The 22,079-nt window shown below is 45.2% G+C and overlaps 1 protein-coding gene across 1 annotated transcript; it reads left to right on the top strand.

The window, feature by feature from the left end:
- Positions 1-7,332: 7,332 nt before the first annotated feature.
- Positions 7,333-18,360, top strand: LOC119377616 (adenosine 5'-monophosphoramidase HINT3). Its single transcript, XM_037646995.2, has 5 exons — positions 7,333-7,740; positions 7,808-7,925; positions 8,786-8,852; positions 9,919-10,045; positions 16,768-18,360. Exons 1-5 carry the CDS (start codon positions 7,642-7,644, stop codon positions 16,819-16,821), a joined length of 465 nt encoding a protein of 154 aa, XP_037502923.1. The 5' UTR covers positions 7,333-7,641; the 3' UTR covers positions 16,822-18,360.
- The last annotated feature ends 3,719 nt before the right edge of the window (positions 18,361-22,079 follow it).

The following is a 22,079-nucleotide window of genomic DNA, read 5'->3' as shown; positions in this document are numbered from 1 at the left end:
AGGCACTGTCCAGCCATCGGTTATTGTGAAGATACCTGCCGCACACAAGATATTTTCTAGAGATGTTTTAGGAACTTCTTTCAGTGTCACGACTTTTACTGGTACTGTGTATACTTTCGGTTAATTACGCCCGTAACACTCTTGCGAAATAATTGCAGGGAAATATAAAATATAATTGGAGACATAGCTGGCTGTTTCATGTATGCACGCAGTGCTAACCACGCAATCTTATTTTTGCATTTCAAAGAACGACTACAAAATATAATACCTCCATAAAGTGAAAAAAAAAAAAAAAAAAACATGGAAGACATTTTTAGTTTAAGTTCTACATCAATTGCATACGAGCTAGGGCTGTTGAGTAAAAGTAGCAAGTCTGCAAACTTCGTCTATTGCACAATGCAATGAAAAAAAAAAAAAAACGTGCTCTATCTGCTTCTGGTAGGAATACACCATGCTGGGCAGCGTTACATAAATCAAAGCTGTCGTGTTGACTCCTCGGCAGGCAACTGCACCCAACTTACACTACGTTTTCGTGTTCAAAACAAGAACGTTCTTTGTCCCACCCTTTTCCCCGAGTCACCGCCACCGCAGTGCCATATATCTGTCAAAGCGAGGAACACCCGTTGGCGAGCGAGCCACCGTCTTCGCTGTTCCCTGAAGATGGCTGTCTTGTCGTCTTCGTGTGACCGCCTTCGATGTTTAAAAATGTTATGCCTTAAAGCAAGACCGGACTAAGGGCTTCCAAAACAACTGTCTATTGAGCGCCGAAGTGAACCAGCCGGCGGCCTCTTTAGCGCTCCCCGTCGAACGTGATGTGTCGGGTGCCCGGAGCGTGATTATACAGATACGTATGAGACCCGGGCCTAATACGGGCCTGGCTCAGGCCCGAGCCCGACCCAAGCCCGTACATCACGGGCCCGATCCAACAATCCCTTACCCGGCCGGCCCGGGCCCGTGCAGTGCTCTATGCTGAAGTGCCACTTACTGAACGAGCAAGCTCTTCATCGTCAAATCTCTCAGCCTTTCGGGGCAAATCGCCTGCAGTGTGGCAACGGGTATGCTCTAATGCATGGGTTCTCAAACTGGGTTTCAGGAAGGACATCTTAAGGTTCTGCGAGCGGCCAGAACAAATGCAACCCGCTCCTGTTTGACCTGCATTAGCAACTAATTTATTTCTTTAGACAAGCGAATTTGTGTTGCATACTGCATTTAACGAAACCATCGCACGCCCAATGCGCACATTGGGTGTCTGCAGGTAGCGAGACCCACATGGTAGCAGCACTAAAGACTCTTCGTCTAATGAGCGCCACAAAACTTGCACGATTTGCAGATGCATGGTGACAGAATGTGCGCAGCGCTGTTAATTCATGCTCGTGAGCGTTCAAACCAGTTCAAACGACGTTAACGGGCACCTCGGCGCTTTGTTCGTGGCTCATGGTGTGTTGGCATGGCATGGTGTGTTCACATGGCATAGTTTTCACACATGGTGATTTGCCACTGATCCATGTTGGTTTTGTAATCAAACCATGCAACGAGCGCTTTAATACGCGTAAGAGGCGTCGCTTCATGGGCCACATGAGCATTCAGGCATTTACAACCGACGTATCGGTCGACGGCTGTTTCACTGTGTGACTGGCATGCCTCCTTTTATGTTTTGCAAAAAATAAAACAGGCCTCTGTACGCCCGGCGCTTCGTTTGCGTGAACAGATTGCTTACGCTGCACGGTGCCTGAAGCATGTAGTGTATGGTCGGCAGACGTTTTACGTGACTCGTGGAGCGGCACAGGGGCTAATTGCAAGTCTATGTATTATCAGGAGTTCTACATTAATGGCGATGGCCTTCGATATTAAAGAAAGGAGAACAGGCCAACAGGGACACTGTGTTTGCGTGCGTACCCCCCTTCCCCCCCACCAGTTTCGATTGTCTTCATGCTCAAGAAAAGGTTAAGAGATTCCGCGGCACTCTGGAAAAGCCACTGGGGTTCCCCAAGGCCAGAAAGTTTGAGAACCCCTGGTCTAATGGATGTGAATATTATTTGTGATGCAATTAGACAGAATCACGCCTGCAAACTGTGCTGTGAAAGCATTGAGCAAATTGGAATTGCATCACAGACTGCTTTCATTTAATAATGGCAGTATCGCACGTGCCAAAATTCTGAAATTATTAGGGTGGAAGGCCTGGCCAAAATGCAGTCAATTTGCCGACAAAAGTTGACCATAACCTACGACACATTGCGGATAAAGCTCCACAACCGCTCACAAAAGGAGCAAGGCAAGCAAGACGGCAGGCTCGAGAGTGAAGAAATGACTTTGGCAATGATTACCAAGCTTGCAGCTACTAAATAAAAATGTTGAATGGTGTTTGTGGCAAAAGATGTTCGCTTTTCAGCTGCTTTCTTACTTTAAATATCATTATTACAAAATAACCAGTTAAATATTTTTTCTTGTATTTTGCATAAGGATACAAACTACTCTACTGCAGCTGAATTAAATTATGCACTTTACAGTTTGTGTTATAAATTTTGAAAGATTCAAATTAACCCAAAGTTTAGGTCTTAGTGGTAAAAATTCACCAAATTGTATTATTAGTCAGATTTTAATGAACCTGGTAGAGTTAAAAGAGCGCAAAATTTGGAAGAAAAATGACGTTTGTATTATGTCAACATTCCTTTTAGTTACTAAGAATGCGGTTCCTCAGTATGGTAAAAAATGCATGGGACGTATAGGGCTTACCCCGTGCCCTCCTTAAAGGAGTACTGACACGAATTTTAAAAATTTTCGGATTGTTGCTCTAAATAAATATACTGGTGTCGAGAAACCTAAAACGAGTATTGTGGTGCCTGGGAATGCATCGTATATATTTTAATTACCGCTACCTTAAAAAGACACTTTCGGTTTCGATATCAAGGGGGCGGCTTCTCAGTGACGTTTCATATCAGTATGACGTCACGGGGATACAGAAACTCGCGACGTACTAACGGCAAATCCGTCATCTGCTCGTGGTGCACATAAACAATGATGAGTGAACTGTCGTCCAGTGACCCTGACAGTGTCTGCGATTTAGGCTGCATGCAGGACGCAGAACTCGCAAACTCGGGGGAACTGTCTTGACTCGTCGGGATAATGTCCATAGCAGTGGGGCTGGCTTGCAGATGCTCAGCGACGAAAACTTCAATGTCAAATTAAAATATTTTATACGTGTTCTCCGACACCGGTGTGTGGACAGCGTTGACATTGCATACCAAGGAAACGGAAAATGTCCCTTTTGCGATGTCTCAAAATCGTGTCAGTACTCCTTTAAAGGGATATGGAACAGAACATTCACCACCGAGATTTTCAGCCCAATTGAAAGCTTGGGTGCTGAAATTGGTTGCCACAACCTCGTTTTCAGGCAGAAACTAGTGGGAAGTAATGAATTTAAGGCTTGTTTCACAAACTGCCATTACTAGCGGCCGCGCTGTGAACTAGAAGTGACGTGTAACTTACCGAAAACTGGCTTCTCAACCAGGCTCCTGGGTGGGGGCACATCTCGATGCCTTTGTGGGAAAGGCTGAAGGGATGTAAAGGAGACATGGAGAAGGGGAAGTAGCACGACAGGAAAGCGCACACCAACTGCCTGTCTCTACTGCTGCTGCGTCCACCACCAGCGCACACTGCCGTCGAAGAGCTGTTCCACACGTACTGGTGTGCATCTGCCACATGCTCACAATCCTCCAAAGACTAGCCATCTGTTCAAAAGATGTGCGAAATAAAATATGTTTATCAGAACAGTTCACTCTTCAGAGTAACATTTCATTGATTTTGTTAATTTTTTCATATTTATGTTCAGTATCCCTTTCAAGTTGTATATTGTGAACAGTAAGCAAATGCAGATGAAATGCAAGTCTTCTATGTTATAATTTTAACATGAAAACTTTATCATTATGTACCATTATGTAATCACGCTGTCACACAGCATGGTTCTGACTATTCAATCAGCTTCTTCACGATAAGCTAGGGATAAATAAAGACAAATATATCGAACCCATGAACCCACAAATAACACAGTCCGGACCATAGCAAGAAGGTGTGAGAATTTTCAAGCAGGGCAACTGCTTTTCAAAAACCGTTCTTTTCCCGAACAGCACACTGTGGGAATGTCCTGCCTGATGAGGCTGTTATGCAGAAGTGTTCCTTCATTCATGAATGCAATAGCGAAGCTTCTAGCCATCCTTTGAACATAAAACTTTTTTCCAGATATCCCATGTTTTCACCACTGTGTGCACCTGACTCACATTTGTCTCTGCTGTGATGAGCACTTAGTTTGATTATCTATGAAGACCTGCTCAATGTGTTGTATTTCTTGTCTTCATCTGTATTTTACTGGCCATGGAAGTTCATTACAAATAAAGATCACTGAGGGTGCAAAGAGCATATGCAGTGGCCACAGGCACAGGCTTGCTGAATTGCTACCATACCAGCAAATAAGCCGGATGTCCGGGTCTGATCTCTTTCATCGGAAGCATCATCAACAGCCTGACTACACCCGAAGGCTTCTTCTATATTTCGCTAATCAACTTGGTCCTGTGTCAGGCGCAGCCCCATTATCCATGCAAACTTCTTAATATCAACTGTTAACCTTACTTTCTGCCTGCCCGTCATTGTAAGCATAACTTCCTACTAATAACACAAGAGTGCAATCTGGGCATTAAGGCTGGTGTTCACTTTGTGCACACACAATTTGGTAATTGAGGACCTAAGGTATGACATGGCAATTCTACTTTCTACAACATTACAATGCTTCTACGAAAAGTTTTGCAACAGTTTTGAAGATCCAGGGGAGTACTGCCAGCGCACATGGTTATCCTGTAATGCTAAGGCAATGTCTAGAAAATGTACTACACAACTCTGAGGCCTTTGTTCGGAAAATTTCAACCCTCCTCTATTTTCTCGGAATGGTTGCTCACTAAAAGGGCACAGTGTGCCTTTCCGGTTCCATTTTCATTGCCTGGTTCTTTTTTCTTGCCTGTGCCTGCATGCCTTACCTTCTTTCGTGTTGAATCTCAGTCAAATAGCTCAATTTTCTGAGGTGATGTGCATGCATTTTAACATAAAAACAAATGCAATGAATGTAAACGTGGGGCACTTTGGTAGGAGAGTGCAGGTAATCTGCTGCAGCCCTATCTATCCCTACAGTAACGAAAAAAAGCCGAGTTGGCAATGGCGTGGAAACTCTGTTCAAATAAACCAGACGTAGACCAGCTAATGATTTCAATCTCAAGAAGGCAGGGTGTGCTGCACGAAGAAAGATCACGGGGAAAGCAGGGCTTGAGAGGAGGGCAGCATGTAGCTCACTAATGAATAAGGCTCGGCCATACACTAACTTCACGTGAGTGGAGTAACACAGTAATGCAGCCGGCAGTGGCAGTGCACCGCTTTTGCCTGTGACTGAAGCTTAGTACCTCAGCTATCGTTCGTGCATTGTTGGGCAGCAATAGGTAGTTGAACTTCTTGTCCAGAAGTACTTTAAAAATATGAAGCAGTTATTGCATATAAACTATTGTGCTAAAAAGAAATACACTGCAAACCATATGTAATAAGATTTCAATGATGTACTACCTGCATAGCTTCCAGTGCTGCCTAGTATGTAAGCAGTAGACTATAATAGTTCTAAGTTACCACACAGCCATAATGGCTCACTACATTTTATTACAGTATTGCAAGCAGGCAACTTTGGCAGGCAAGCAGGCAAGTTTTCTGTGACGACGAACACTCCTTTGTGCCGGCAAATAGATGTTAGGAAGCTGTATGAAATTAGGTTTGCTTTCTTTTATTATTTTATTTTCAGCCCGCCTGAACTACGTAAGCAGCATTTTGTGGTTGCATACGACACCTCTCACCCCTTATGCTAAATATATCCTTTGCTGTCTCTGGAAGCAAGAAACGCCCGAGTTTACAAACACTGCTGGCACTGGCTGTTCTTCGCACAGCTGTACCCGTCACAATCAAACATGCTTTTTCGGTAGGACACTGGTGTTACGGCGAATGCACCAAGCAACAAAATTGAGGAGTCCCCTACTAGACAGACCTTTCTTACGACGTAAAGCGCAACAGATCGCAGCATCACCATGCTCGTGCAGAATTACGAGGTGACAAAAGCAAAGTATAAGAACACGTTAAGAAAATGCAGTCACGAAATTAACGTTATATATGGGGACGAGCGCAGAGGGGATATAAGACTGATGGGAAATAACACCGCTACTTTGCGTAGCAACCGAACACAAGAACAAAACAAAAATATTTGGGCCTCCGTAACAGCGCGAGCAGGAAATGTAGGCTTAGGTATTGTCGCTTAATTACTAAACACTTTCACATACCTTTTGCACCACGCATCGTACTGTTGGGCTGAGTCCACGATCGATGGTTCACATTCTTCGCCGCCCTGTCTGCCACAGGCTTCATTTTTTTTCACGGCCACGAAGAACTCTTCTTTCACTTGATTCGGCATCCCACGTACGCGATATGCGCGAGCAAAGCAGTGGGCCGTGCAGGCTCGCGCGCGATTACTTACATATGCAGCCACTTTGGCGTAATGCCTACACCGCGTATATGTTTACACAGCGCGGCGTATATCATCACACAACACCAGAGAAGACAACACAGCAGCACAGCCAGACGAGACCTTCAAAGTTTCAAATGTACCAGTACCCGCCGCCATCACAGCGCGCAGAAAAAATCGGCGTACGAAACAGCGGCGCGGTCGGGCGCCGCTGGCGCCCACCGCCGTTCCGCCGTTGCTATGGTATGACATCAGAGCGTCCTATGGTGAAAGCAGCCAATCCGCGTGCAGGCCCGGTTGCTAGCTCTGTATCCACTAGATCCTCAATATGCGCAACCGGGTTACCGGACCACGCGGCGGGCATCTAGTCAAGGAGGCATTGGCTTATTCTACAGTGTTCTTCACTGTACTTATTCTGACCCGCGTCAGAATAACTATAGTGTTCTAGAATAACGAAGCGCTATTTTCACGAGGGTCGGAATAGTCACTGCCGGCCTAAAAAGCCAAGTCAAATCATCGTTGATGTAACGATGCAGGTTGGATGCAGCCAAATCTAACGCGGGAGTTATGGTCAAATAAAACCAAATAAATGTTTTATTCTCTCTGTCTTCTGCAAATGACACTTCAGCGATGCTTTTCGTTTAAGTAACAAAACCAAATCGCCAACGCAATGCTTTTTCTGGCTGCATGAGCGGAGAGCGAGTTTGGAGCCAAAACAACCGAGCGCTAAAACAGAGCTTACGAGCGTTTTTAAACTCCTTTTGACCTTCGCGATGGTGTGGTGCGTTAAAAGTGCCGTAGAAATTATTTATTTTTCTTTAATCTTGCTTTTGTGCCCCTTTCAAAGGAACGACCGCTAGCATCATCATCACGTCGTCTGCAAAATTACCTGCTTCACATGAGAAGGCTTTTGCGCGTTTAGATTTCCTGTGGCTTTCGTTTTTCCTATTGCGGTGCTAGCGCTTAATCGCCGTACTCATCAGCTATGAGCCCTCCGTGAACACCGAGTCTGGTGAGCTTCGCAAAATTAGATCGAGTGGCCGACTCGAATGCCGGCTTTCGCACGCACGGCTTCGATGTAAAGCTCGTTCGAGGATCAAGACATGGGCGCCTTTTGGGGCAAAACAGCTGAAGGCGAAGACACTTGCATATTCTGCAGAATTGCTGCGGGGAAGGAGTCGAAGACAACCCTTCTCTACCAGGTGCAGTTTTCGAAGTTGCACCCGCCACGAATGCTTCCCACGAGATGTGTTTATCGTTTCGTTTCAGGATGAAGACTATGTCGTGTTCTCCGACATCCACCCGGCATCGACACATCACTATCTGGTTGTTCCCAAGAAGCACGTAAAGGATGCTAAATCATTAACGCGCAGTGATATTACTCTAGGTGAGTGTCGCGCAGTATGCCGGTGTATCTTCAAAAGCTTCACCATTCATTGTTCCACTTGTTACCAATGAGCGTCACATGCTTCTTGTGTAACGTCGCGCAGCATGAAGAGTGGTGGCACAACTCGATCGTCTTTCTGTATTGTTCGACGAGTCTGATCGCGGACGAAGGAAAGAAGGCACAGAGAAACACCTACCAAAAAAGAAATGCGGCTCAAGAGCTTTAGATGCGTAAACAGGGGGCATTTGCTCGAGCCGACGTTTCGACAAGACCACTCGTCGAAACGTCGGCTCGAGCACCCACCCCCTGTTTACGGATTTTCTCATCGCAAGGTTCCATCTACCCCTTCCTGCCGTTCGAGAGCTTTAAGTCATTTTAGCTGAATTGTCTTAAAGTTTTTAAAACCATTTCATTTGTCGTCGGCATTCATTGGGGTCAGAACAACTGCACCAAATGGCCTGCCGTAGTGCCATCAGTTGAGAATAAATAAATTAGAATGGTTACTTTGTCTGATCTCTACACAAGAAATCTTGCCGCAACAAAAATGGGCTTCCCAATGAGGTGGCAGAGAAATAAATAAACAAAAAGGTTGTAATAGTATAAAGGTAGCTTACACATCACTTCATATAAGCAGCCTGGCATTGTAGTATGTGTGACGACGTTGCAGCTAATGGTTTTTACTCAAGTATCTGAATTTTGGGGACATCGTCTCTTAATTTCAACGTAGCGATATCGATTTCTGCTCGCCTCGTACTTTCCTAAGGAAGCTGTTGTACTGGAAATGTCACAGCACTCACTTCACAAATATCGTTCAAAAGAATAACTTCAGTTCCAACTCCTGGCTTTTCACTTTCTTGCAGTAAATCGTCTAGTTGAGATTGGGAAGCAGGTGCTGGAACAGCGTGGTGGAGGCATGGATTCCTGCAGGTATGCGCTCATTTTGATGCAGAGTTTAAATTCATTGCAAGTACGAGTTAGCATAGTGTGCTTCCCCTAACTGTACTAGTTTTGTTGGGTCCCTTGCGTACTACTTAGTCATTAATAAAAAAACTCAGTGCATGTCATTATGAAATGGCAAAAAGAGGTGAAAAATAGTTGTGGTTTCGAACAGCAATAATCAGTATACAATTAATGTGGACACCTACAAAGCTGCCTAACAAATTATGTTCATCATCGTGCAGCCTGGTACTCACTCAGCCTTGGCAAAACATGAGAAATGAGTTGCTTGTATGGGAGGTCTACATTTTCACGGAGCTGGTAATGTTCTGTGGCCTTATCTGGAGCGAGCCAAGAAAAGGACACTCATTTTCCTCGGTAAAAAATGAAGCTGACTTAGAGAACTTTGCCGTGACATTTCCTGCCTATCACCATCCTTCACTTCATTTTCATTTTTTTCAGTCACCACCAGTTATTTTTCTTCGTTTCAACCATCCATATAAAATCCAATGCCTAAACTGCCAGCATTCCCATTAGTATGCATTTTCTTACTACACACTATATCTGATTGGAATGCCTGGCCATCACACACTGCCACTGAAACTGACCTATCCAAGTTTCAAGATCTAATTCACTTATGACCACCCAATCTTGTTATTGTTGTCATTATTTTTTAGGCTTGAGTGCTTTTCTGGCAACTTTTGTTGCTGTTTTGTTTTTGTGTACCCTTAATATTTTCTCATGTTTTCTTCTGCAATACTATTTGGTCACAGCATTATTTTGTACACTACCTATGTTTATATTATTGTGTCCTTTCTTGTGTTATGATATTTAATCGACAACCAATGTTGATCGGCCCCTTCCCCATGTGATACCCTCGTAATGAGGGCATTTCGGGGTATTTTGAATAGTACTTATGATATGGAATTTTGTAAAACAAGGCCAAACTGGCGATGGACATAGTGAATTCATAATACTGGCAAACACACACTGTCCTCTGTTGTTCTGTGTTATGGATTCGTACCAGCTAGCCCAGCTAAACAGGCTTGTCTCGTAGGATGGGCTTCCACTGGCCTCCATTCACGAGCATCTCCCACCTGCACCTGCACGTGATTGCACCTACGGCAGATATGTCCACGCTGGGCCGTCTCATCTTCAGGCCCAGAACGCCATGGTTCTGTCTGGTCAGTGCATCACATGGCTGTGCAAGTTTATTTGTCAACTGTGACTAAGAAATCTCAGACATCTAAATCCTACAGTGTGAGGCTGATTGTCTATAAAATCTCGAAATGACCTCTTTGTCGTCTTTGTGTTATAGACGGTTTATGGTTGGGCTGTATAATTTTGCTTTTGAATCCGTGACAAAAGCTTTGCCCACTAATATTGTGGCTTGCTGTCTTTAGCAGTTGATCCAGGATATTGGTTTCGGGGGAAGCGTTGCCAAATATTGAGAGTGCAGGTAAATGGGGGCTGGTGGTAATATACATTATGTATACACATGTATATGTACAGGGTGTTCAGCTAGCTAGCACCAAGTATTAAAAAAATAAACATAGGCGCTTCACGTCTAAAATTGGCACAGTTGTCTTCTGAGCCATTAAGAGCAAGTCAGGATGTTTTTTCAATCTGCCTAGCTCAGTAATTAACAAAAATTGCTTAATGAATCTCTTAATTGTAACTAACGAAAAATCTTCAATACTAAAGTTGTAGCACTTGTTCAGGAACATCGGATTTTTCCCTGTTTAATTTTTTTCAGCCTTTTTTGTAGCGTGCAAGTTTTAAAAAATACCACGTTACTGCTGCCTAACGAGCGGCGTTATTAGTGCCCCCACATATAAGTTCAACGAATTATCAAAGGCTATTCCACACACAGAGATTGATTGAACAGGCTATCAGTGACTGCGATGGACATTATGTGATGGTAGGGGTGTATCGTCTAAAAAAAAAAAGAGAATCTCTGAAAAAGCAGCTGCCACGTGTGATGAATCTCTGTCCTTCATCACACTGTCACCCTCGCCCCCTCCATCGTGGTTTAAAATTTTTTCTTCAAGTATTTGTCACAGCTCAATAAAACTTTCACCATTTATAGAGTTTGAGCTCCACTTTTCAAATCTGCTTTTATTTTTTTTATAGCTCATTTGGTTAATTTTTTGCAGACAATGCATTTGTGAAAACAGTGCATTTTTGTGCAAGCTTAGGCAACAATAGTGAGCACCAAAAACACTAAAAAAATAGCTCATATTGCTCCTAATGAATTGAGGAATTCAATAAAGCAAGAAAACATAGGGTAACATATGTGTGTTAGCCTAGAAAAAAATTCCAATGCTGAGTTTTAGTTTTACCATTCTCAAGGAAGATACTTATCAAATCATCTTGCTGAATATGCTTGTGGAAAACTGCGAAAGTTGTTTCTTTGAATTGAGGACATGTTAAACTATAAGCATGCCAAATTTCATTACGATCGGACTACATAAAGGGCACAAATTTTAGTGCACAGACTCTAAAAATGCAGCAAAACGAAGAACTGAGAAAAACATGTTTGAAAGCTAGACTATGGTGGACGCTACGCTAGACTACGGTGGGGAAAAGATATTTTTTTTCTGTAGTTTTAGCAAGAAAGCCGTGTTGTCGAAGTGGGCTCTGGGAGAAGAGGGTTAGGCCTACATGCTCGCGAAAATTCAAGAGCCGGCAACGCCACGGATCGATATGCCGCGTGCATAAAATTTGGGTAAATTCGCGCTTTCACAAGCCACCACGACGGCTTTTATTGCACTTTTTCTCAACTTCTAGTTGATTCCTAGATTTGATTCTTTAATATATTAAAGAGCAGACTTGGGGGAATACAAAACACAACAAAACACAAATTCAACTTTTTCAAAAAAAATCGCGATTTTTCAAGTAGCATCTCCCCTTAAAGCGGCACCCGTTCGTCCCTCGTAGTCGTAGTTCGTAACCAGTCATAACGCTAGTACCAGATCTTGACCTCCAAGGTGGTGCCGGTGGGAGATTTTTCCTGTGCATTGTTGAACAATAAAAAATTCACAGCGTGCACGTTAACTAAAAGCCACTTCTTCTGTCTCTCATTCCCCATTAGCAGCCATTGGCATGTTCCAGTAGGAAACGTTAGTAGAAGTAGAAGTGTAAGTGTTAGCTAAAAGCCGACTTCTTCTGTCTCTCATTCCCATTAGCAGCCATTGCAGCCATTGTTTACCTCCAAGGTAGTGCCTGGTGAGATTTCTCCTGTGCGTGATTAAACAATAAAAATTTTGTTCAAAACGCCTTTGATTGATGAAATAAACCAACGAAAGACGCCAGATGTTTCTAAAGCAAAACGAAAAGACGCCAGCTGCTTAACGAAAGACGCCAGATGTTTTCTAAAGCAATGGTTTTCTAAACAATGAAAATTCACAGCGTACATGTAAAATTAAAGTGAGCTGCAAGTCGTCATAACTCATCGAACCTTTAGTATAAACGCGCCCGATCTCACGTCGTTGATGATGTACTGGGCAGAATTCACGGAAGATTCACGGTTTACCGATGAACCTCCACAGCTTCGCCCACTCATCATCATTCACTCCGTGGATATGCTGTGATTTTTTTCATTGGTACGAAAATAAAAGGACAAATGGCTATGCTGCATCAAATGCTGCCTACGGTCTCGTATGGCATTGGCTTGTGGTTGCCGTTTTTCATTTTTTCGTTAAAGATTTTTTTTTTCCAAAAATGGCGTGCCCCTTTCGGTTAATGTCCATGCTACAGTCACCGATGGCCTATTCAATCGACCTCTGTTTGCAGAGCAGTTTTTCATAATTAATTCAACTTACATGTGGGGGCACTAAAAGCGCCGCGCGTTAGGTGGCAGTCATGTGGTATTTTTTTTGTAGCATTAGCTACACTTGCCTAGCCGGAGCCGATTTCGCGTGGTTCCTCATGAGCCGTGCTGCACATACACGAGGATCAGTGCAGAGCCGGCATCTCACACGCTCTCTGCCACCGCCACGTGCGGCTCGCCGCTGCTGGTGGCGGAGAGGGGGAGGAGTGGCGTCGTAGCCAGGCAGACAGACTAGCGCCGGCGCGCGCGACTCGCCGCTGCTGCTCTGCGCATTCGAGAGGGGTGACGTTGTAGCCATGGCGCGCGCAGCTATTCGCCTTCGCTGTGCAGTCGCCGTCTGACAATGCGCTGGTGCCGCTTGATAGCGCCTCTGACTGGTGTTTGCAGGTGGGTAATACCATGGAGAAGGAGAGCGCAAATGCTGCTTGACGGCGCAGAAGAGCCGAGAAGCTTATCTCATCGGATCCCGAAGTAGTTGCCTGGCAATTAGCGGTTCAGCGTATGAAGAATGAAGAAGCAACCTGACGTTGAGCAAAAATAAATACGCATGTGCATGGGCGTGCGCAGGGGGGGGCAATGGGGGCGAGAAGGGGGGGCGCAAAGTCAGCCCTATACATTGTAGGGGGGGCGAGAAGAGGGGCGCAAAGGCAGCCGCATACATTGACATAATAGGGAGGGGGGCGCTGCGACGAACCTTCGCCCCCCCTGAAGGGGAACCCTGCGCACGCTTATGCGCATGTGCCACATAATACGTATACCAAAAAAGCGGCAGGAAGCGGAAGATGGAAGCTTGCGATGAAGAAATCCGTAAACAGTGGGTGGGTGAGTGCTCGAGCCTTTTTAACGTTTCGACAAGTGGACTTGTCTTCTTCAAGGCTGGAACTGATTTCCTTAGCTTTTGTGTGTATATGCTTTGTGCCCTCTCCAGAGTGAGGGAGGAGAGGCCGCCATGACGAACTGTGTGAGTCATAAGAAAGGCGGGCAAAAAAAAGGAATAAAAAACGGGGGGGGGGGGGGTACGTTTCGCTGAGTGATTGTCAGTGGAAGCACGTGGAATTTTAATAATAGTAGGTTCGAAATTCCTAGAAGAAGGGCTTAACTCTCGTTGGTTTTCGTTGTGTATGTACCATACCAAATCGATTCAAGAGCCCCCTTAGAAACGTTAATACCTGCTGGCTGGAGTGTGTTGAACTTGTGAATAAGGTACGACTCTGTATATTTTCTGTCCCTTGGGGACCGGAAGTTTGACTGAAGTATGTAAAGTTTGAGATCTTTGAAATTGTGACCTGCTACATTAAAATGCTGTGCCACTGCTTTGGGTAACTTCTTCGCCGTGTCCGCGTGATGCCCGTTTAATCTAACATTAACAGGTTGTCCCGTTTCGCCAATGTACCGTTTTTGACAATATGAACATTCGATCATGTAGGTAACGTTTGAACTAGTGCAGGTAAAACTAGATTTTATATGATGGACGTAATCACTTCCGGTGCTTTTAACTATAACGTCATCTTGAAGGTGTTTACAAGTCTTACATCTTGGACGCTCGAGCACCCACCCACTGTTTACGGATTTCTTCAATACGTATACCGTGTGTGTGTCATTGGAGCAGCAGTAAGCATGACAATCAAGCTAATCCTAGACAATCTGGAATGCTCAGAATAATCAGCTGAACCTTTGCTAACGCTACGTATATCCTGGCATAGCCGAGCTAAGCCACTGCAAATTTTTTTAATTTGTGTGCTTTAAAGAAAGGCTGGAAATAATTAAGCAGGGTAGTTATCTTAGCACTGATTAAACGATCCGATTTTTCTGAACAAGCGCTATAACTTTTGTATTGAAGATTTTTCGCTAGGGTTACTATTTAAACAGTTCATTAAGCAATCTTTGTTAATTACCAAGCTTGACAGATTGGAAAAAATATCTTGATGTGCTCCATGTGGCTCAACACAACAATTTGCCAATTCGAGACGCCTAGCACCCGTGTTTATAGTTGTCACCACCTTAACACTAAAAAAAAGAAACGGCCCTTTGGGGGGGTGGGGTGGGGGGAATTATGCAGGTGTTTGAATTTATTCTGACAAAAAAAAAAAAAAGACTCCATGTTCAGTCTTTGACACGCAATGTCATGTATTGTAACATTGTTTGCCTAGTCAGAAGTCAACATAATTTACATGTACAAAAAAAACAAAACAGAGCTTACCACCTATTCTGCTAGTGTAAAAATAAAGGCCATCCATATATGTGCCGTCCATTTGGTTTGTAAAGCCCCAGCAATTATTATTAAAGGGACCGACAACTGGCCAGAACGGGTGATTAGATCCTGGTGGAAATGAAAAGGCCGTGAATTATAGTGACAGATTCCAGAATACTTTTCGCGATCTGAGTAGGATTTATATTTTTAAATCGCGTTTAAAAGTAACAAAAACCGGCATGTCGCGCAGCCTAGCGCGAGCGCCATGAACTAGACGTATGCAGTCTTAAGCACTTTGTTGTACGTAGTCCAATGCTTTTACACGCAGCAGAACGAGGGCTGAAATGTTGAATATGTATGTTATTGTCAAATCCCGTTTGTTTCTAAGGTAAAAGAAGTAAAACATGAGATGCGGCGCTGCTTTCGTGGCTTCCAGTGAAACGGAGGCTGCGGCGCATGCGCGAGGCGTCCGGCGGCGTTTCCCGCGTAGCTCGACTCTCGTCTGCTCTCGTCGTATCGGACTTTTGAAGAGTAGCACGCGAGTTTGCGCCGCTGCTCGCAAAATGCCATCGACTTACTGTTCTGTGGAGGATTGCTACCACTTCATGAACAACACTGCTGGTGTATCCTACCACTTGTTTCGTTTTCGAAGGCTTAGCTTGGCTTGGCTTGACTAAAATGTGATAAAGCGACCTGTGTACGGCCAAAGTACTTCTACAAGAAGCCCCAGAAAAACGCTATAACTATTGTAAAATAATTTAATAGGCTAGAAAGCAGTAGTCGCGGCGCCGCAGGCTTTGCAAACGTAACATTGCCTTTTTATACTTAGGGCATAACTTGTCACCACTGCTGGCGTATAATCGCTATCGCGCTCACCTCTCACTGTTCGCAGCATGTGATATTAAGACTGCATAATCGCTGCAGATCGAAAAACCCTGATTACAAATGTTTTACGGCGTTCTCCGCGTTACCACTCCGTGATTAGAAGCTCTGACCGGTAAGCTTCCCGTTGCACTCAAGAAAACGGGTACCGCAAAATTTGGTTGTCGGTCCCTTTAACACATGTCCACGGCCAGGAGCCAGCTCTCGTTCTCAGGTTGAGATCTCTAGTCTTTCGGAAAAGGCATTGACGTCATATTTGCTGCTTCGAACGTGGAGAATTGACGCTCACGATGCACGCACGTAACCACTGACGTTGATTTTTTGCTCTAGTTAAATTATCGCTATAACTGGAGGGATCTTACTTTGAGTTTTTATGGGCACAAGATAGAAATTGTTTGAAAATTGCGTGAGAGTTTTGGTGACTAATGAAAAATATTTAGTATTTTCGAAGTTGCTGTATTTACGGTTGTATAAAATGAAAAAAAAAATCGCGAAACGATGGCCAAAACACCGCGGCAATTGACGGCCGGTCTGAGGTACGTACCGGCAACTGGCCCATTGTCTAAAAAACAGGCTGGGCCCGTCTAAAACCGGGCAGGTGGCAATACCCGTGTTTGTTTCTTTAATACTTGGTGATAGTTGACTGAAGTACCGTGTATATTGTACATTATGCATGTATACATATTGTATATTTTGCGATACATATCGCGCGCTCACCGAGGCAAACTCTCCTTCTGTGGGGCATAATAACCGAGTCCAACAATGAGCCGACGACTGGAAGCATTGTTTCGATAAAGTCCTCCCCAGAAGGTGCCTCAAAGCTTGAATTTTTAGCCACACTTTGTAAAGGGGTGCACCCTCTGTGAGTGTCGCATTATTGGTGTGACTGCAGTGGTATATTGCCAGATTCTAATTGTAATAGTTAAGGCTTAGTTTTCAAAAGCATGCACTAGCTGACAGGCATTCAAAACAAAAAGCAGTCGTGTTCTCTCTTGCCACAGGTGGAGGACACCGTGAGCCACTTGGAGCAGTTGCAACCACCAGCCTCCTCTTGAAGCACCACTTCGGCTTGGAAGCTGTTTCCTCCAATGTTGCACATGGTTGCCCATCTACGTTCCACGTATTTGGTTGTGACTGTCTTGTCCATCAGCTGCCAGGAGTGACTCTGTCGCCCAAGCCATGCCGAAGAAGAAGTTGCAAAGAACAACCACTAAAAATGCAATATCATGAATAGAAGGCTCAGGAGGGACTACCTGGATATATCTGTTCCAGGTGACCTTGCCCGTTGGAAAATGAACAAGTTCGTTGTTTCAGTAATTGCATGCAACACAGGACAATTATTTGATGCCCCTTTGGTGCATACACACTATGGCTAACGCCTCGATTAAAAGGCCTCCTGTCCCAACTTGCTGCTGGCATTCAGCAATGCACGCATAAGGCCTTCTGCTAAAACCTGCAATCTATAGAGCTTGCACATTCTCAAACACGCAAGATTTTTTTTAGAAGTGCCTATAATTTTTTGGAAATGTTCAACTATACCTTATGTATGTTTATGTTCGTGCATGTTTTGTACGTGCGCGAGTATATTACATGCAAAATGGAAAAATTTCAGGGCTATGCCCCTGCAGTGTATACTCATAGGTGTGCGTAGGGTTCTCGATTAGAGGGGGGCAAAGTGTCCAAAAGAAAAGAATGATGAAGCAATGTCTCACAAAGGCCGGCTTTCCGGGTGTAAAGGTGGGAAGTTCTTTGAATTAGTCTCGCATCATTGGGGGTATCGTCAAACAAGCATGCGTAGCCATTGAAAAATGACTCGAATTAAAGGTCCGACTGAGTAGAGTTCCGCCTCTTTCACAATGCCCTAGCGGAAAACTCACGAAACACCTCTTCATCTCGGAGGCTTTGCTTCTGGTAACACCGGTTGTCCTGGCCCCTACCAAAGCCCTACCAAAACGGCATAGGGCAGCACAGGAAAATAGGAAAGGTGGAATCCTCTCCCCCATGTTCACACCATGAGTGTACTGCCGTGGTTCCGTTCTTTGCAGAGTGTACCTCTTCCTCAGTTCATGCTGGAGCAGAGGACAATATCTCTTCATATGCATTTAAAATGTTCATGTGGAGTTATCTCTCTCGCATTAACAAACTACCCTTCCAAGGCACCGAAAACAGCGTGAGGGAAAAGAAAGACAGGTGGCACCGCCACTTCCCGCCCAGCTCGCAGTGACGTTGCGATTTTGACGGTGTCTTATGGCATCTTCATGAAATCGCCCCGGGGCGCCAAGGTGCTACAATGATTGGACGAAATGGTGCACCGGGGCGATTTCGTGAAGATGCCATTAATTACAGGAAAGAAAGTACTTACGAGACCCATGAAGCATTGTTTCGGCACGAAATTTATTAAGTTACGATTTCGCCGTAATTTCGTCTTTTTATAGTGCACTTGTGATAGCCTGCATTAGACGGATCATACGTATTGTCCTGTTGTTCACGCTGTTATACCTATATTGCTTCTTTGGTCTAATCTAGCATTTCACTTCTTTGAAGGGGTCCTGCATCAATTTTTCAATATATTCTGAAAATGTTGCCGATCGCAAGTCAAGACTCCTGTGAGCTTTTATTGCACTGCATATTGCGGGGTCTGAACAGATAGCACGCCGCTCTCAGAACACATGGACACAGTTCGCGCCGTCCGAGCAACCAACACGTGTTCATTTGTTAACCTGCTTTTACATCACATCGAGCTCGCCTGCCCGAATCTAATACACAACTAGTAACATGCCAAGTAACCTTATAGAATGCCAATACAATACCCGGACAACATAACACACACCCAAGATAGTGGCATAGCCAGGAGGTGGCTGACCTGGCTACAGCTCTGCCCTGAAATTTTTTCGTACTGTTGTGTACCGCCAACCAAAACAGCCTCCTGCGCCTGAAGTCATCCTGGATTTTTTCTAGAATTGCTTTCCATGGTCGAAAAGACATTTTGGTGCGAACATTGCTGATTTGACTGACTGTCGTCGCTGCACCCATGGCAGCCCTGTGACTGGCTGCGCAGCGTATGACCGTCAGAAATGCCCTGCAAACAGAGGCGTAGCGCCGTGGATTGCCATTTTGCGACGCAGCGACACGCTGATTAACGGGCTCTGCTCTCCCACGCTGAGCCGTGATACCGCGAAGGAATAACCATTGTTGACTGGCCGGAAGCTCGGCATTCAGCTATAGAAATGGTATTGTGAATGCACCGTGGCGGCAGGGACGTCTTGAACATGAAAGGATCATATCGAGCTAGCGGAGGGCCTAAAAATGGGGTGGTCATCTTTGACAGCTGGCAAGAGATGTTTCGCTCTCTTTCCCCAGCACTTTGCAGTAAGCTCATTTCATTGCTCTGAAGGACAACTCAAATGAGCGCCACAAAAAAGAAAGTGAGAGAAAAGAAGAAAAGAGGCGCTGCTTGTTACGCTGTTGCTAGACGCTGTTGTAGTTGGGGTAACATGCCGGCGCTAGCAACTTGATGCGGGTGCACAGAGGGTGACGTCGCTGCTTCGGCAGTGCATCTTCGGGAGGTCAGTCATAATTACACCACAGAGGGGATTAGGCGGCACCCACGGAGCCTTCGTTGAAAGGCTGCATTGTTGAGTTGTGCGCGCTGTGTGTGAGAGCCAAGCACACTTAATTTGCATTCGAAAAGTCGATGCGGGATCTGCTTTGTCGTGTGTCACTGCACATGAACACCTTTTCGGAAGACGTCCCCTTACGTGAACGACTGTAGAATGCCCTTGTGTCAGGGCTATAAAGCGATGAAATGACCGTGTGCCGCGCGGGCTGGGAACGAAGACGTAGCTCCGTTTCCATGAGAAAATCGCAGCTGCGGGATGCATACATCTCTTTAGACGCAAGAATGTCCCAAAAGACGGGTGAATTTATGATTGTAAAAGGTTTACTCCGATTTATCAAAACAATTATTAACAAGGGAGTGGCTAGCGTTACGTCTAGACGTAACGGTACGAGCCGGTGCAGTTACATCTGGACGTAAGAATAACGAGTCTTAAAAGTTACGTCCAGCGTGACAATACAAATACAGCCCGTTAGACCAACCGAACCGATTGGCCTCAGTGGCGCAGCGGCTAGCGTGTCGTGCTCGGAAATGCGAGGACGTTGGTTCGAACCTCGCTGCTAATGCTTTTTTTTTTTTTTTGTCTCGGGTGTTGCTGAAGTCTGTTGCCAGAGAAGCGCGACGCGGCTCTTGGGTTACGTAAGGCCTCCGCCTGCCCCGAAGGGGCAGGCTGCGCGGGCTAAACAGCGCGTGGCCGCGACAGCGGCCAGTAGCGCGTGACCGTGACCCTGCCAACCGGCCATTGAGCGTTAGCGAAATGGCCGCACTCGCGAAGCGAGGGCGAAGCCAGGATTAGGTTGCCGCGCCCGAAGGGCGCAGAGGGCCTTAACTGAGCAACAGGAAAATAATGTACTCACGTTTGTGGAAAGCCACATGACTAGAGTCCCTAGATTTTCCCTGCTCTTCAACAGGGAAAAATCTAGGGACTTTAGTCTGGACGTAACGATAGCGGTGACTACAGTTACGTCTGGACGTAACCCTAGCAACAGCCTATTAACAAAATGACACGGACATTTCACCGCCGATGCACTGTTGTGCCATTGCCTTGGCGGCCTCGACCGCCGAAGCCAGTCGTCGTTCTCCCACGCATCTCAGCGACTGAGAACAACGTTTCTGAGCGGGATGGAAAAGACAATAGCGCTCCGTGCACCTGCGGTGCCACCTCTCCGACGCCATGCAGATCCTCTGACCATTCTGGCCTTATCCCGTCCAGGTGCGACTAAGTGGGGTCAACGAGCCGCCGAATCCCCAAAAAGGGTCATCCGAGGTGTCAGTCTTCCATGTCTAAGCGCTACTAGGGTCCCTAGCACGCTTACCGAATGATGCGGGTGGTGGCGCTTCGAGCAGTCCTCATGCTGGGGAGCGGCCTCCACCGACCAGCTGCGTGTCGCCGAAGCGCGGGCGCACGTTCAGCATAGTTCAGCTAGACCATTTCTTGCAATATTTTTTTTTGCTGCAGCGTAATTGTGCCCATGGCAAATACTAACCGGTTTGATTAACAAGTTCTCACGTGCTTTCGTGCGCAAAGGCTTGCTTTGCCGAGGCACATGTATCAAAGGAATGCATTGTAGTACGTGTGTAGGTTGTTTCTCAGGTGCACTCTAAGCCAAAATCGAGTATTTTGGGAGTGTTTCTGCCACACAACAACAATCTTCATCCACCTCGCGTGCTTTCCTCGCGTTATCACCGCGGTCGCGGCATTTTCCGGTCACGAACGGCGCGCGCGTTATCAGCGTGACATAGCATTCTTGACAGGAAAGTGACGAGAGCTGGGTTTTCAAGAAAGGAAACGCGAGCAAGGCAGATGACGATTATTGTTGTGTGGCATAAATACTCCCCAAATACTCGATTTTGGCTTAGAGTGTGGAACGGCACCAACTGACATTGAAAGAACCAGTTTACTTTTTTTTTTTCAAATATTTTATTGGCATGAGCATCGAAAAAAAAAAAAAACAAAGACAGGGAAACGAAAGTGGTTATGAAAGCAAATAAATATGAAGAGTTGCACAGGTAGGGAAATTATTTACATCTTCTCATTTTCAAATGCTTCAGCTGCTCTTTTTTTGTTGTTCTCTCATTGTTAGTGGGCCTTCACAAAAAAGCGCAGCCGTAGAATATAAAACTTCACTATTTGGCAAGTAATTTGCTGTGCATGCTCTGTGCATGTTAGCGCAGGCAGCTGTACCCACGTAATGAAATCGGCAAAATCGAGAATGCTTTGCTCGTGTAGCACACTATTTAATGAGAACTAACAGACAATAATGCCGGGGAAACTACGAGATGTTATTTGTAGTAATTAGGATATAAATGTGAAGAAAAGTCCCTGCCGGCGGCAAGTTATCTTTTCGTCCACTTTACTTTCTTCACATTTATATCCTAATTACTACAAATAACATCCCGTACACTTTCCATGGCATTATTTTCTGTTAGAATTCTCATTAAATAGTGTGTTTCACAAAAAAAAAAAACGAGCCCTTAAGAGTCATCTTCTTTGCTCGTGTAGCTTATTTACGCTGAAAAATGTCGTGAAGCTGTTCTCAAGGACGGTTATAATATCCTTAAGAGAGCCCGAAGGGTACATCAAACCTCAACTGTGGAAATTTGGTGTGGATTCAGAAGAATGATCCACAGCACCGCGCTTTTCCACAGAGAGCAGCAATGTACACTCGTTACAGGAAGTCTTCCTCAGGATCTTTC

This window comes from Rhipicephalus sanguineus, unplaced genomic scaffold, assembly GCF_013339695.2.
Source record: "Rhipicephalus sanguineus isolate Rsan-2018 unplaced genomic scaffold, BIME_Rsan_1.4 Seq504, whole genome shotgun sequence".
NCBI lineage: Eukaryota > Metazoa > Arthropoda > Arachnida > Ixodida > Ixodidae > Rhipicephalus > Rhipicephalus sanguineus.
Note: the sequence above shows the minus strand (reverse complement) of the source record. Positions and strands in the feature narration are given on the sequence as shown.